This window comes from Emys orbicularis, chromosome 21 (assembly GCF_028017835.1).
Source record: "Emys orbicularis isolate rEmyOrb1 chromosome 21, rEmyOrb1.hap1, whole genome shotgun sequence".
Lineage (NCBI taxonomy): Eukaryota > Metazoa > Chordata > Testudines > Emydidae > Emys > Emys orbicularis.
In genome coordinates this window covers 19,416,733-19,433,866 of record NC_088703.1, presented here as the reverse complement: position 1 = coordinate 19,433,866, position 17,134 = coordinate 19,416,733, and the positions used below count along the sequence as shown (strand labels likewise).

Below are 17,134 nucleotides of genomic sequence, written 5' to 3'. Positions count from 1 at the left end.
GGATCTTTAGGGGAGAAGATGACAGAGCACACCAAGTGTCTGAATTTTAAAGCTCTATTAATAAAATAATAAAATAACAGTGGAGAGCAATGGGTGCTCCCCACGTCACTCAGAGGAAGGAAGAAAGCGTTAGTGCCCCAAGCCCTAACCCACTTTCAAACTCACACACGCACGACCCAAGGCTGGCCAAGCCTGGGTGTAACGTAAGAAGAAGAGGGGTAAAGGTGGACGGGAGTTCTGTCCTGGGCCCAGGTCACCCAAGGTCCGCTGTTGATCTCCGACTTGCCTCAGCTCTTGGGAGGGTTTTAAACCTTAGGGTCTTCTGGGGGCATCTCGGTCCTGGACTTCTGCCCCCCCCCCCCATGCTCTTTGTACCAGTCCAAACTGGCCTTTTGTAGCTTCTCCAGTTTTCCCAAAACATCCTGGCTTTAGGGATGCTACATCAGTTGTTTCCCCCCTCGTCGGCCTTCACTGTCTCGCTCGGTTTTGCAGCCGGTGCAGGTTTATGCAGCTGAATCTTCCTTTCTCACGGCTGGTCAGGGTTGGACTCCAGGCCCCCGTCTTTCTTGGCATGCCGCCCAGCGTCAATCGTGTGCTGTGGCCTTAGGCTGGAGACTGTGTCTTATCTTCAGACCTGGAGCATCCAGTTAATCCATTCCTTTCTCCCTGCTTCCCCCTTCGGCCTGCAACCTGCAAAAGAATCTTTCACTCCATGCTCACACCTTTAACCCTTCCCCAAAATGCCTGGTAATGCTTGCAACAACGTTAGCAACATACAATGCTGATTTGCCTCCCCGGGGACCCCCTGAGGGAGGGGGCCATTGGGTCGTGACAGGGGCAGGCTGGGGGGCAGAACACGGGTGTGAGGGGACATGGGCCAGGGGGGCAGAGTGGGGGAGCGGATGGGGGTGTGAGGGGATATGGGATGGAGGGCAGAGGGACATGAGGGGATATGGGGGGGAGAATGGGGATGGGATTGGGGGTTAGGAGGGGACACGGGTCAGGAGGGGCAAAGGGATACAGGACCCCCACCCAATGGTGAAAGGATAGTTGACTCTTCTTGTGCCCCTGTCTTCGTGCTGGATTGGAGCCAGCGCCCCCCAGAGGGGAGAGACCCTGTGTCCCATTGCTCACCCCCCTGAGCCAGCCATTCCCCGGCCCTGGAACAAGGAGATACCCCACTCCCCTCCCACAGCCAGGGGTGGAACCCAGGAGTCCTGGCTCCCAGCCCCCCCGATCTAACCACTGAGACTCCCCAGCAAGCAGGGAGGGAGACACAGGCTAGGGGGCCCATAGCTCTGCCCCGATGTGGCAGGCAGAGTTGGTGATAGTGTCCGCACATCCCGGGGGTGCCCCCTGCCCAGTGCGGGGACCGTGGGCCGTGGCATGAGAGGATGTGGTTTGCTGGGGCTATTTTGTCCGATGTAGATGTTGCTGGCAGATGACAGAGCAAAGGTGTGAGGGACGCAGGAAGAGACGAGCCATTGCCGGCTTCCCACGGCTGCAGCCCCTGGCTCAGTGCCTCTTTTTGCAGTAGTTCTTGCATCAGCTGAGGAAGCTCTTAAGAGGAAGGTGATATGGAAGGTGAGCGATCAGCAGTTGTAACCTGCACAGGTTGTGCCATGTTTGTCTTTCTTCCACAGGACAGAAGCGACTTTGTCTGTACAAAGTGCAAGCTGGTCTCCATATTGGAAGAGAAGTTTCGAGGTCTGGAGAAACAAGTATCGACTCTGCGTTGCATAAGGGAAAATGAAGATTTCCTGGACAGACGTCAGGAGATGCTTCTACGGCCACAATGTTCTGAAGATTCAGAGCAGACGCAGCAGGGACAGACGGATGATGAAGAAGTTTGGCAGCATGTGACCTCCAGAAGGAGAAAGAGGAGCGTCCATGTACCAGCAATGGAGATACAGGTGAGCAATCGTTTCCATGTTCTCTCTACAGGTACTAATGCAGAGAGTGGAGCAGATGACCCATCGGAGGGAAGGGAGCAGAAGGAGACTCCACCGATTGGAAGGCAAAAGATGCACTGTCCTAGGGATGGGGGTTCCACGACCACCACTCCCAAGAGGAGGAGGAGGGTGGTGGTGGTCGGGGACTCCCTCCTCAGGGGGACTGAGTCATCTATCTGCCGCCCCGACCGGGAAAACCGAGAGGTCTGCTGCTTGCCAGGAGCTAGGATACACGATGTGACGGAGAGACTGCCGAGACTCATCAAGCCCTCGGATCGCTACCCCTTCCTGCTTCTCCACGTGGGCACCAATGATACTGCCAAGAATGACCTTGAGCGGATCACTGCAGACTACGTGGCTCTGGGAAGAAGGATAAAGGAGTTTGAGGCGCAAGTGGTGTTCTCGTCCATCCTCCCTGTGCAAGGAAAAGGCCTGGGTAGAGACCGTCGAATCGTGGAAGTCAACGAATGGCTACGCAGGTGGTGTCGGAGAGAAGGCTTTGGATTCTTCGCCCATGGGATGGTGTTCCAAGAAGGAGGAGTGTTGGGCAGGGACGGGCTCCACCTAACAAAGAGAGGGAAGAGCATCTTCGCCAGCAGGCTGGCTAACCTAGTGAGGAGGGCTTTAAACTAGGTTCACCGGGGGAAGGAGACCAAAGCCCTGAGGTAAGTGGGGAAATGGGATCCTGGGAGGAAGCACAAGCAGGAGAGCGCAAGAGGGGAGGACTCCTGTCTCATACTGAGAAAGAGGGACGATCAATGAGTTATCTTAAGTGCCTATACACAAATGCAAGAAGCCTGGGAAACAAGCAGGGAGAACTGGAAGTCCTGGCACAGTCAGGGAACTATGATGCGATTGGAATAACAGAGACTTGGTGGGATAACTCACATGACTGGAGTACTATCATGGATGGATATAAACTGTTCAGGAAGGACAGGCAGGGCAGAAAAGGTGGGGGAGTTGCGTTGTATGTAAGAGAGGAGTATGACTGCTCAGAGCTCCGGTATGAAACTGCAGAAAAGCCTGAGTGTCTTGGATAAAGTTGAGAAGTGTGAGCAACAAGGGTGATGTCGTGGTCGGAGTCTGCTATAGACCACCAGACCAGGGGGATGAGGTGGACGAGGCTTTCTTCTGGCAACTAGCAGAAGTTGCTAGATCGCAGGCCCTGGTTCTCATGGGAGACTTTAATCTCCCTGATATCTGCTGGGAGAGCAATACAGCGGTGCACAGACAATCCAGGAAGTTTCTGGAAAGTGTAGGGGACAATTTCCTGGTGCAAGTGCTGGAGGAACCAACTAGGAGCAGAGCTTTTCTTGACCTGCTGCTCACAAACAGGGAAGAATTAGTAGGGGAAGCAAAAGTGGATGGGAACCTGGGAGGCAGTGACCATGAGATGGTCGAGTTCAGGATCCTGATACAAGGAAGAAAGGAGAGCAGCAGAATACGGACCCTGGACTTCAGAAAAGCAGACTTTGACTCCCTCAGGGAACAGATGGGCAGGATCCCCTGGGAGAATAACATGAAGGGCAAAGGGGTCCAGGAGAGCTGGCTGTATTTTAAAGAAACCTTATTGCGGTTGCAGGAACAAACCATCCCGATGTGTAGAAAGAATTGTAAATATGGCAGGCGACCAGCTTGGCTAAACAGTGAAATCCTTGCTGATCTTAAACGCAAAAAAGAAGCTTACAAGAAGTGGAAGATTGGACAAATGACCAGGGAGGAGTATAAAAATATTGCTCAGGCATGCAGGAGTGAAATCAGGAAGGCCAAATCACACTTGGCGTTGCAGCTAGCAAGAGATGTTAAGAGTAACAAGAAGGGTTTCTTCAGGTATGTTAGCAACAAGAAGAAAGTCAAGGAAAGTGTGGGCCCCTTACTGAATGAGGGAGGCAATCTAGTGACCGAGGATATGGAAAAAGCTAATGTACTCAATGATTTTTTTGCCTCTGTCTTCACAAACAAGGTCAGCTCCCAGACTGCTGCACTGGGCAGCACAATATGGGGAGAAGGTGACCAGCCCTCTGTGGAGAAAGAAGTGGTTCGGGACTATTTAGAAAAACTGGATGAGCACAAATCCATGGGGCCGGATGCGCTGCATCCGAGGGTGCTAAAGGAGTTGGCGGATGAGATTGCAGAGCCATTAGCCATTATTTTTGAAAACTCATGGCGATCGGGGGAGGTCCCGGATGACTGGAAAAAGGCTAATGTAGTGCCCATCTTTAAAAAAGGGAAGAAGGAGGATCCGGGGAACTACAGGCCAGTCAGCCTCACCTCAGTCCCTGGAAAAATCATGGAGCAGGTCCTCAAGGAATCAATTATGAAACACTTAGAGGAGAGGAAAGTGATCAGGAACAGTCAGCATGGATTCACCAAGGGGAAGTCGTGCCTGACTAACCTAATTGCCTTCTATGATGAGATAACTGGCTCTGTGGATGAGGGGAAAGCAGTGGATGTGTTATTCCTTGACTTTAGCAAAGCTTTTGATACGGTCTCCCACAGTATTCTTGCTGCCAAGTTAAAGAAGTATGGGCTGGATGAATGGACTGTAAGGTGGATAGAAAGCTGGCTAGATCGTCGGGCTCAACGGGTCGTGATCAATGGCTCCATGTCTAGTTGGCAGCCAGTTTCAAGTGGAGTGCCCCAAGGGTCGGTCCTGGGGCCGGTTTTGTTCAATATCTTTATTAATGATCTGGAGGATGGCGTGGACTGCACTCTCAGCAAGTTTGCCGATGACACTAAACTAGGAGGCGTGGTAGATACACTAGAGGGTAGGGATCGGATACAGAGGGACCTAGACAAATTAGAGGATTGGGCCAAAAGAAACCTGATGAGGTTCAACAAGGACAAGTGCAGAGTCCTGCACTTAGGACGGACGAATCCCATGCACAGCTACAGACTAGGGACCGAATGGCTAGGTAGCAGTTCTGCAGAAAAGGACCTAGGGGTCACAGTGGACGAGAAGCTGGATATGAGTCAACAGTGTGCTCTTGTTGCCAAGAAGGCTAACGGCATTTTGGGCTGTATAAGTAGGGGCATTGCCAGCAGATCAAGGGACGTGATCCTTCCCCTTTATTCGACATTGGTGAGGCCTCATCTGGAGTACTGTGTCCAGTTTTGGGCCCCACACTACAAGAAGGATGTGGAAAAATTGGAAAGAGTCCAGCGGAGGGCAACAAAAATGATTAGGGGTCTGGAGCGCATGACTTATGAGGAGAGGCTGAGGGAACTGGGATTGTTTAGTCTCCAGAAGAGAAGAATGGGGGGGGATTTGATAGCAGCCTTCAACTACCTGAAGGGGGGTTCCAAAGAGGATGGAACTCGGCTGTTCTCAATGGTGGCAGATGACAGAACAAGGAGCAATGGTCTCAAGTTGCAGTGGGGGAGGTCTAGGTTGGATATTAGGAAACACTATTTCACTAGGAGGGTGGTGAAGCACTGGAATGCGTTACCTAGGGAGGTGGTGGAGTCTCCTTCCTTGGAGGTTTTTAAGGCCCGGCTTGACAAAGCCCTGGCTGGGATGATTTAGTTGGGAATTGGTCCTGCTTTGAGCAGGGGGTTGGACTAGATGACCTCCTGAGGTCCCTTCCAACCCTGATATTCTATGATTCTATGATTTCAGTGCTCGGTGGAGCTGGGCACTGGGGCATTGGTGGCAGCGCTGAGGGGCTCCCCACTACCCCCATCATGGCGTCTGCTCTCACCATCCTCTCACTCGGTGAGTATTGGAGACAGCCAGGGCGTGTGCCCATGGAGATGGGGGATCTGAAACCAGGGCATGTGCTCATGGGGGAGGATCTGCGACCAGGTCATGCGCCAATGGCGGGGGGATCTGAGACCAGGGCGTGTGCACATAGAGGGGGGAACTGAGACCAGGCTGTAGGATCCAGTTGCTCTGGGATGTGGTCCCTAACGACTCGTCTCCTTTCCAGGCTGCTGGCTGGCCGGGCACAGCTGGGCATTGGGATGTGAGTATCAGTCTGTGGGGAGGACATTAACATCAGGGAGGGTCCGGGATGCGGGGGAGGAAGAGGAACTGAGCCCTGAACCTTCCCCAAAACTCAACCCAAACTCCCCCTGTGAGCTCAGACCCGGCCCCGTTCTTCTGTGCCCTCCACCCCATAGAGTAACTAGGAGCCGAATCTGGCTACCGGGGTCTGACGAAGCAGCTGGGATTTGAACCATCCCCTGTTTCAATGTCCTGCCCCCCACAGGCTGTGAGGATTGGGCGTTGAGGGTGGTACATGGATTTATTTCAGCTCATACAGATGCTAACAGGGCCCGTCGGTGGGCTCCAGATCCCCTCGGGGAACCGAAACGTTCACAGTCAGTGCAGCCGTGGGGAGAACCCCCCAGATCCACCCCCAACAGCCCCCTCCCCTGCACTCACAGCCCCCCGCCCCGTTCCCAAGGCCTGGGGAAAGGTGGGTCTTGTGCGACTCCTGTCAGTCACAGACTCTATTTCCAACCCCAGGGCGGGGGTCAGAGCTGCAGGGGGCCCACTGGTCAGGCTCCCTGGCTGGCCTCAGGTGGGGCTGTGGGGGGAGGGCGGGTGATCTGTCATGCAGCCAGGTCCTGAGCTACGTCTGGGTGAAGCCCCTGCCCCCAAGCCCCATGGGCAGGCAGTACCAACCCTGGTAGGGGACAGACTCCTAGAGAGGCTGAATGACGGATGGACTGAATTGGGGCAGGGAGAGGCGGGGGGCTGTGTCTCCCCTGTTTAACTCCTGTCTCTTGTTGAAAGCAGGGTGAGAATACCCCAAACCCACCATCTCGGTGAGCCCCAGCAGGGTGGTGGTGCTTGGGGGAAGCGTCACCATCCACTGTATGAATGGCCCTAGAGCCAGGGATAGAACCCAGGAGCCCTGGTTCCCAGCCCCGCCCCTTGTTCTAACCACTAGACCCCACTGCCCTCCCAGAGCCAAGGAGAGAACCCAGGAGTCCTGGCTCACAGGTGGATGCAATAGGCGAGGCAGCTGCTGACGGCGTGTCCTGCCATCCGGACTAGGGGGTTCAGGAGCAGCGTGGGATATAAACCGACCCCTAGATGCAGGCAGCTTTTATTTGGCGGAGAGGGAAATGGGCAGGAAAGAGTGGACGTGGTCAGGGGCAAGCGTGGGGCACCGGATGTCAGGCGAGGGCGCCCCCCTGGCAGTAGCACCAGCTGCTCTGGGGGGGGAGCTACCACGGGACACCACTAGGGGGAGCCCTGTCTCCATGGAGGGACATCCAGCAGCCACGGTGTTCCCTGGTTATGTACAGCCCCGTGCACCCTGCCTGAGCTGGGGGCGGGTGTCACTCCTTGTCCCAGGGGACGGTCCCGGCCAGCTCCTGCAGCCGCTCTCGGTAAATCTGGGCAAAGTGCTCGCTCTGCGCCATGGTGAAATGATTCTTCCAGTCGCCGGCGCCCCCTGCGAAGCAGGGACACTGGTTGGGCAGCAATTCTGTGCAGTGGAGACGCCCCCTACTGGGAGAGATGGGGCTGGGGAAGTGGGGAGCCCCCCCACCACATAGCCACTGCTCCCACCCTACTCTTCACAGCGCCTCCCAGTGGGAGAGTATTTCCATAACAGCCGTGCCATGTGCCAAAAGGTGGGATTAGGGTATAGGGCACTGGGGTGGGGAGTCAGGACTCTCGGGTTCTATCTCTGGCTCTGAAAGGTGAGCAGGGTCTAGTGGTTAAAGCATGGGGGCTGGGAGCCAGGACTCCTCGGTTCTACCCCTAGCTCTGAGAAGGGAGTGGGGTCTAGTGGTTAGAGCAGGGGGACTGGGAGCCAGGACTCCTGGGTTCTATCCCAGGCTCTGGGAGGAGAGTGGGTGACTCCAGATTGCCATCTGGGATCAGAATCTAGCCCTGAGCCCATTGCAGTTAGGGGGGCCCGTATCCCACCTCTCCTCAGCCTTTGGGCTAAGAGCCTAGTGCGTGGCAAACCTGGGACCTTCCAGGGCAAGCCCCCCTGGCAATAGGCCCCTGCCTGGGGGAACCAGTCCTGGACCAGGCATCCCTTTTCCTTCCTAATTGTCCTACGAGCCAGCCGGTGCCAGAAGGGGCTGCGGGGCCGTGGGGCAGTGTGGAGGGAGCTGCGGACGCTGCTGGGAGCCAGGGGAAGAGCCCAGTTGCCCCGAAACTCGTCAGCCGCCCCTCCCTTTGGGAAGTTCTGGTTGCCCCCCTCTTCTGCCCCTTCCTCTTCTGCCCCTTCCACAGTCTCCCCAGACTGGTGCCACCTACCCCCGTTCACCAGCTACACCCCCACAGGTCCAGCCTGGCTTCACGCGCCCTGTTGCTCTGTCTGCTCTGGGGCCCTTTGTACAACACAGAACCCGGTGAGTGCCCATTGAGGGCTCACCTCCAGTTTAAAGGGGTACTGTCCTATTTCTGCATGCTGCAGAGCCACCTTGTACAGCAGGACAGGGATGTCTCCCCATGTGTGACCAAGGGGCAATGCCCTGTAATATTATTATGAAGCCTCAGCGTGCCTCAGTTTCCCTCTGTCCTTCGCATGGCTACCAGGGTTGGGGGAGGACTAGGGTTACAGCTGCTCTCAGGGGCAGCACGGGCCCGGAGGTGTGGGTGGCACCAGGCTGTCTGGGCCCTTAAGGAATTGATTGAATCCGACCCAGATCCAGAGGGACACCAGAGGGCCCGACCCTGAACCATCCACACGCAACGGCAGGAAGCACCGGTGAACTCAGTGGCTGCGTCTCCATGGCAATGCAAACCCAGAGCTCGAACCCAGGCTCAGGTCTACCCCCGCTTCCGTCTACACAGCCATCGTGCTCCCCCGGGGCTTGGACCTAGTGCCCCAGCACCCCATGGGAGTCAAGCCGGCCCCCAGGGTTCAAGCCCTATTGCTCTGCAGTGTAGACTCAGCCCCGGGCCATTCAGACCCTGCTCTGTGGACACGTCCTGAGCAAAGCGGCCAGAGAGAGGGACCCCAACGCCATCGCCCCTCCCCCGGATGCACCCCCAATCTGGGAGGAAACTGGGTTGGACTTTAACAGCAGCCGCGGTGACGCCGGCTCCAGCCCAGCTCCACTGGCTCCACTGCCCCCCCCCCCCCCCCGGACAGTCACTAGCGTCTCCGGGGCCAGTGGGGAGACGCCCAAACCCGGGGGATTTTCCGGCTAGAGACTCGCTCCAGCGAATGGGGCTGGAACAAACCCCTCGTTTCACACGGCGCCTGCCACAGCTCCCCTGGTCCCTGCTCTGCTGTGTCTGTAACAGCCGGTCCCAGGGGTCAGTGGGGGGGTTTGCCGTGGGGCTGAGCAGGCTGTGGGCTCTGGACTCCGCCCCCGGCCCGTGTTTAATCCTGTTCAGTGTGGGGCAGGAGCTGGGGCCTGTTCGCACCTTGGGGCCTTTACTGCGGCTCCATGAACACAACAGGGCCCAGAGTGATTTAGCCGCCGGCGTTTCTGGGCCCCCCCATGGCGGGTGTCTGGCGGGAGCCAGAAGTTTGAGGGAAGTAGGTTAAGGGTGTCGGGAGGGGTTGAGGGGGCCGGGATGGGGGACAGGAGTTTGAGGGCAGACAGGCTCCCCCCAGAAGGTCAGAGCTGGGGGGAGTAGGATTGTTGGGGTGTCTGAGGGGGGAGGGGCAGACGGTGCCGGCTGGGAGGGATCTGCCATTTCCACCCCTCAGCAGCTTCCCCTCTCACTGCCCCCTCCTGCTCCCGCCCCTCAGTCCTGGGTCCCCACTTTCTTTCCCCTCAGTCTCCTGCCCCCACACCTCCCTGTGGCCCACATTCCCTGTCCCATAATGACCCCCCCATGCCTCACCTTCCCCTCCCCTCTTTCTCCTCTCTGAGCCTTTAGATACTCCTGCGCCCCAACATTCCCAGCCCCCCAATGCCCTTTCCTGACCCCCCTTCTCTGCTCCCCACACTTGCAGGACGGGTGTGGGGGGAGGAAACGACCCCCCATGGCCACAGGGTGGGATCAAGAGATGGGAGTTGGGGGGACACAGGCTGGGGGTCAGGCTAGGGTCAGAGATGCCGGGGGGCTCGTTCCCATGCAGCCATCGCCCCACCGCAACAGTCGGGGGGGCAGGATTGTTCCCGTCCCCAGGCTGAAGCATCAGCCATCTTAGCCAGGGGTCAGCGAGGGCTGCAGGGGGTTTCGGGGCGGCCACGTTAACTGAGGACAGCCAGGGGTCCCTTTCCTACAACAGGGAGATCAGGGGCGTGAGGGGATAGGGGGTGGGGGGAGAACAGGGGACGGGACATGGGGCATGAAGGCACAACTGGGGGTGAAGGGACATGGGACGGGGCAGCACTAGGAGTGTGGGGACCTGAGGGGGGGGACGTGAGGCAATTACAGGCTGAGGGGACAGAACAGGGGGGACAGCCAGGGACATGAGGGGACACGGGATGGGGGTGGTGTTGGGAGGATGTGATTGGGGGAGGGGACGCAGGCCAGGGGGCAGAACGGGGGGCTGAGGGGGCCAATGGGTGAACGTTGTGGGGGGTGAAGGGCAAATCAGCTGGGGAGCCAGAGCTGGGGTATCTGCCAGGGGACCCAGTTTCTCTTGAGCTCTGTCCCCATGATCTTGTCCCCTCCCCTTTCTAGGCTCCTCCCTCCCCCCATGTCCCTTTCTCAGCATCCTGAGAGGGAAACTTGGCTCAGCCACCCCGGGCCCTGAGCTGCGCAGACCCACTGCCCCGGGGATGGGATGGGGAAGGGACACGGGGCCTTTCACCTCCACGGGGGCAGGGCTGGCTCTAATCTGTGTCGTTTTCTCTATCCACTACAGCCCACTTCCCCAACCAGAGCCAGGGAGAGAACCCAGGAGTCCTGGCTCCCAGCCATCCCTGCCCCCCAATCATTGCCCCCTCACCCCCACCAGAGCCAGGGTATATAACAGGGTAGGTGCTGGGGCATCAGGTTTACGCAGAGTTTCACTGGCAGTAGCAGAAACAGGAAGCGAGCGCTGGCTCTGGGCAGACTTCCCCTTTCATGGATTTATCCACTACTCCTTTAACAATGCAGGATCTAAATTTACCCTTCTCTCTCCTGCTCATGGGAACCAGAAACCACAACCCCCGCCATCCTGTCTCTGTGCCATATCACTCAGCTAAGAACAGTGTCTGCAGCGACGGTACCTGAGAAGGAGGTTGGCCAGGTCCCTCCACCCTCATGCTCCAGGGCGGGTGCTGGGCCCAACCAGGTCAGGAAGGAACCTCTGCCCCGCTATATGGGAGAGGGTCACTCCATGGGGGGCACTGTGTGTGGGGGGTGGGAGCCCTCCTCTGCTCTGAGTTGCTGCTACAGGGAGTCTAGACGGGAACATTGGAAAAGGTCAGGGAAGCCTGGGCACCTCTTGACGCCTCCTGAGATTCACACGTTCTCAGCTGGTCCCTGGACTGGGCAGCTCCCATTTGGGGCTGGGAGGTGATGGGGCGCGGGGGGGGGGGGGGGAACCAGGCAGCTGCAGGAGGGGATGTGGTTTGCTGGGCGTGGCAAGGAGTTGGCTTTGCTCTGACCGTGGTAGACCTGGGCTGGAGATTGCAGAGAAATCAGCTGATGGGAAGAAAGGGGCCGAGCGCATCACGGGCTTCCTGGGGCTGCAGCACCTGGCGCAGTTCCTCATTCCACTCGCACTCGGGCCTCAGGCTCAGTGGAGCTCAGCACTGGGGTGTTGGTGGCAGCACTGTGGGGCCCCCACTGCCCCGTCATGGCGTCTGCTCTCACCGTCCTCCTCCTCGGTGAGTATCGGAGACAGCCAGGGCATGTGCCCATGGGGGGCGGGGATCTGAGACCAGGGTGTAGGATCCAGTCACTCTGGGATTTGATCTCTAATGAGCCATCTCCTTTCCAGATTGCTGGCTGGCCGGGCGGAGCGGAGTGTCGGGACGTGAGTATCTGTGGGGAATGGGGCAGCTGGGGGAATTTCCGCATTAAGGACGAGCGATGTGCGTTGGGGGTGGGGGGCACAGATCCCCCAAAGGGATGATCCTGTCAGACACGTGCTCCCTCCCATACCCAGAGGTGGGGCCTGGGACCTCGCCCCACTCATTACAGGGATGGGAACCTGTTAGAACAACTGGGGGATTTTGTAAACATGTTTTCTTGGGGGGCCTGTCCTGGGAGCCGCTTGCTCAAATGACCCAAATTTGGACCAGGAACCCCACAGCGTAGATCCCAGTTCACGGCCTGACTGTGATTGGGGCAGGGCCGGATTCTGAGCTCAGTCCCCTGGGGTCAATCCGGAGTTGCCCCTGAGTGCAGCGGGGGCAGGGCTGAATTGACCCTGCATAACTAAAGGAATCAGAGACTGGAAATCTCCTTTCCCCCGTCCCGTGTCTCTCCCCGGCTGTGAGCTGCGGGGCCGGGCCTGTACCCCAGGGAGGGGCGGGGGGTAAAACGCTGGAGCGACAGATGGGCAGAGGATTGAATCAGATGGACGCAGTTTGTGTCACCCCCACTTACTGCCTGTTTGTTTGTGAATCCAGAGGGGTCCTACCCCAAACCCTCCATCTCCGTCAGCCCCGGTGGGGTGATCCCCGTGGGGGGAAACGTCACCATCCGGTGTCGGCATCAGCACCTGGGCCTCAGGTTCCACCTCTACAAGGCTGGAGATGGGAACTATCTGACTTACACAGTCCCTGCTGGCTCTGAGGCTGAATTTCCCATCACCAGCGCCAGACGGGAACACGGTGGCAGCTACACCTGTCGTTATAGACACAGAACAGGACAAGCTGCCTTCTCGGAGCCCAGCGACCCTGTGCAGATCATTGTAGCAGGTGAGGGGCCCAGCCAGCACCTTGGCTCCCATCCCCACACCCAGACGGATCCCAGCAGATGGGACGTCCAGCCCAAGCACTGAAGGTTGGGTGGAGGGGGGATATCTCGGCCCCGTGGTGCTTTGGTGCCCTGGATCCCAGGGGAGACCCTGACCCTGTCTCTGCCCTGTCACTGACGCTCCATGCTGGGGACGGGGCACAGTGACTGTGCCGGGGTCTGTCTCACGCCCCGTCTCCCTCCCACTGCAGAGCTCAGCTCCCCCAAACCCTCCATCTCCCTCAGCCCCAGCGGGGGGTCACCCTGGGGGGAGCCGTGACCATCCCGTGTCAGGGTCAGCGCCGGGGTCTGGAGTTTGTTCTGGACAAGGCTGGGGCCAGGAACGCAGCAGCGCTGGGCGGGGACTCGGCTGGGGTCAAATTTCCCATCCCCAAAGTGAGCCGGGCAGACGGAGGCAGCAACACCTGCTATCATCCCCCCGACTCGGATCCAGACCAGGCTCGGGGTCCCAGCTCTCAGCTCCACACCTAGACAGACACTTGGCCCAGCAGAGGGGACGCCCGGCCGGGGAACGGAGATGGAGTCACTGGGGGGTTCCCCAGCCAGGGGGCAGCAGCAGCCCCTGGAGACTCGGGGCAGGGAGGCGACTTTAACGCTGCCCCTTGTGCGTAGGAACCGTGAGTCGCTATTTAATCCCGTGCTCCCATCTCCCTGTTCTCCAGGCCCCGCCCCAGGCAGTGCCCCGGCCGGGGCTGAATGAGGCAGGGGCTGCGTGAGGAGCGGTGTCTTGGTGGACACGGCGCTGGGCTGGGACCCAGAAGATCTGGCCCAGCTCCTGGCGCGGCCACAGACTGTGTGATGGGAGCACGTTGCGGTTTTCAAAAGTGTCCTTTCTTGTGGGGGAGCCTCAATCTTGGGGGATCTCAGGCCAAGCGCCCACAAACCGAGACACCCACAGTTAGTGGAGACCTCTCCAAACGCTGGCCTCAATAGCGCTGGATCCCTTGTGTTGGGGGAGGACGCAGGGCCCCCGCCATGTTCAGGGCCCCGTTGTGCCAGGCGCTGCATAAACACAGAGTGAAGAGACAGTCCCGGCCCCTGGGAGCTCACTGAGGAAAGTGAATCTGTTTGTGCCTCCGTTTCCCCCATGTAAAATGGGGATAATGACCCCTCCCCGCCTCCCTGGGGGTGACTCCCTTCCTGTGGGGGGCTCAGGCCCTGCTAGTGAAAACCAGATATTGAGCATCGGAACCTCCCCGCCCCCTGCTCCGCCTCTTCACCGAGGCCCCGCCCCCTGCTCCTCTTCCCCCCCCTTCCCCACCGTCACTCGCTGCTCTCTCCACCACCCTCCCTCTGCCCCCCTGCCAGGTGAGCCGTGCTCCAGGGGTGGGGGTAGGGGTGAGTGGGGCAGGATGGGGGAGGGAGAGCTGCGCAGTGGGGGTGAGTGGGGCAGAGCCCCTGCTGAGTAGCTCAGCTGCTCTTCCCGCCCCCTGGTGGCAGAGGCCGGGTACTGCAGGGAATCAGACAATGTCTGGTCACCGGCACTGCCAGGTTCCCTTTTCAACCCACTTTCCGGCTGAAAACTGGACACCGGCAACCCTGGGCCCTGCGGTGCCAGGCACCAGAGACCAGCCCATGAGTCGCTCTGTCCAGGGCAGGCCGGACGCAGTGAATGAGGCAGGGGCCACACACGGGCATATGAGGATCCCAAGCACTAGGGAGCCGCGGCTCGCTGTCTGTGGGGCTGGGAGCCCAGCTCGCAGGGCGGGATTCTGGGTGTGGGGAGCTCTGGGATCTGGGAGAGAATCTCTGCCCGGCGGCCCCTGGATCTGTGGTGGTTGGGGCCGGCTCAGGCGGCGGGGGCTGGGTGGTTGCCTGGGTCTGGCTTTCACACCCTGTCTCCTTTGCGCAGATCCCAGCTTACCCAGACCCTCCATCTCTCTGAGCCCCACTGGGGTCACCGCCCCAGGGGCAGACATCACCATCCGGTGTCAGGGGCAGCGCCGGTACATGAGGTACATGAGGTTCTTCAGGTTCTTCCTGCACAAGGCTGGAGACCTGAACCCACAGTGACACATGGACCCTGCTGGGGACGGGGCCGAGTTCCGCATCCCCACCGTGGGCCGGCAGCATGGAGGGAACTACAGCTGCAGCTACCAGCCCCGATCAGAGCCCTTCGTCTCCTCAGAGCCCAGTGACCCCGTGCAGCTGGTGGTAGCAGGTGAGGGGCCCAGCCCGTCATCCCCGTCCCAGCCCCACACCCAGCCGGACCCTCATGGGGGCTCTGCACTGATGGGCCACTCAGAGCCAGGCTCTGCCCTGGGCCCAGCAGAGGGGACGCCCGGCCAGGGAGCAGGACAGAGTCACTGGGGGGTTCCCCAGCCAGGGAGGAGCAGCAGCTGCTTGAGATTTTGGGCTGAGGGGGGATCCCAGCCCCCAGATGGCTGTCCCTGCTCCGGGGATGCACAGAGGCGTCAGGGCCAAGTGGCCCCCTATGGCACTGGCCCCAGCCACACAAACACCCTGTCCCCCCGGGAATAACTGAAGCTGAGTTTTGGGGGAGGGGCAATTGCTGAGTCACTGTTTCAGCCCCTCCCCCCCGCCTCAACAGACGCTGGTTCTATTCCCGCAGGGGGAACCGACCCGACCCAGCCTGGAGCGGCGCCGGCTCCCACCCGCCCAGGCAGTGCGGGGCCAGGTACCAGGGCCAGGGGGGAATCACCATCAAACCAGCCCTGGAAGGCTCGTGCTGCCCAAGGAGCCGCCCCCGGGGGTTGGGGCTGGTTGGGGGGGGAGGATGGGGGCAGTGACTCTTGGTGCATGAGCCCAGACACCAGGGGGAGGGGCAGCCCCTGCCCCTCCCTCACCACCAGACCCTCACCTCCTCCGGCACCTCCTGCCCTGTATGTTACTTCCTGGAAGCTATTGGGGGATCCCAGGAGAGGGACAGGATCTAGGGGGCCTGGCTCTGGGGTTGGGACCAGCTGGGTGCCCGGAGGGGGCCTGGGACTAGGGTTCCCAGGTGTCCGGTTTTTGACTGGAACATCCGATTGCAAAGGGACCCGGGTGCACGCCAACCCCCTGCCCCAGCCCGGTGAAAATGAGCGAGTGAGTGAGGATGGGAGAGACCAAGCGATGGAGGGAGGGGGATGGAGTGAGTGAGGGGTGGGACCTCAGAGCAGGAGCAGTTCGTCCACCTGGGCAACCGCTTTGTTGGGGAAGCTGAGGTCCCAGAGCCAGACCGGCTGGACGGGGGGTTGGGGGCTCCGCTCCCAGGGCAGCGCCAGCTGCTGATCTCCCTGTCCGAGCCGCCAAGTGACTCTCCCCTTTCCCCCACAGCAGCCCCCCTGGGGCACCCGGATTTCACCTACGCCAATATCGCCCGCCTGGGGCTGAGCGCCGTGGTCCTACTCATCCTGGGACTGATCCTGGCTGAGGCCTAGTACAGCCGCCCAAGGGGGGCGCCCTAGGTGAGGTGACCCCTTTGTCGCTCGCCTCTGGATCCTTTTCCAGTTTCTCCACATCCTTTCCACACAGCGGTGACCAGAACTGGACACAGCACTCCCGGCCTGCCCAGCGCCGAGCAGAGCGGTACTCTCACCGCCCGTGACTTGCACGCTGCACCTCTCTTAATGCAGCCGAACATTGCATTTGCTTTTGTTTTGCAACAGCATCGCATTGCTGACTCATGTTGAGGGTGTGATCCACCACAGCTCCCCGCTCCGTCTCAGCAGTGCTGCTGCCAAGCCACTGAGCCCCCATCCTGTGCTTGCGCATTTGGTTTTTCTTCCCTAAGTGCAGCACCTCTGTTGACTTTCAAACAGCTTGGAAAAGAGATGACTAAGGGGGGATACGATAGAGGTCTATAAAATCATGACTGGTGTGGAGAAACTAAATCAGGAAGTGTTATTTTACTCCTTCTCATAACACAAGAACTAGGGATCACCCAATGAAATGAATAGGCAGCAGGTTTAAAACAAACAACAGGAAGTATTTCTTCACCCAACGCACAGTTAACCTGTGGAACTCCTTGCCAGAGGATGTTGTGAAGGCCAAGATTATAACAGGGTTCTAAAAAAGAACTAGATAAGTTCATGGAGGATAGGTCCATCAATGGCTATTAGCCAGGATGGGCAGGGATGGTGTCCGTAGCCTCTGTTTGCCAGAAGCTGGGAATGGGCGACAGGGGATGGATCCCATGATGATTCCCTGTTCTGTTCATTCCCTCTGGGGCACCTGGCGTTGGCCACTGTCGGGAGACGGGATACTGGGCTGGATGGACCTTTGGTCTGACTCAGTCTGGCCGTTCTTATGTTCTTAACCTCCTGCATCTCCCCATCCGCTGTCATGTCATAATTATCATCCGACCTCGCCATGGCCTGACACCACCCCCCATAATTTTGCACATCTCTCAATATTTCAATGGATAAAAATAGAGGAAAATCCTTAA

At 58.9% G+C, this 17,134-nt stretch overlaps 1 protein-coding gene across 1 annotated transcript; it reads left to right on the top strand.

Annotated features, from left to right (window-relative positions):
* The first annotated feature begins 5,636 nt into the window (after window positions 1–5,636).
* Window positions 5,637–16,154, top strand: LOC135893067 (leukocyte immunoglobulin-like receptor subfamily A member 2). Its single transcript, XM_065420856.1, is given in 7 exon segments — window positions 5,637–5,667; window positions 6,703–6,774; window positions 11,556–11,648; window positions 12,396–12,686; window positions 14,597–14,699; window positions 15,296–15,426; window positions 16,024–16,154. Coding segments are annotated over 7 exon segments (852 nt in total).
* Window positions 16,155–17,134: the final 980 nt, after the last annotated feature.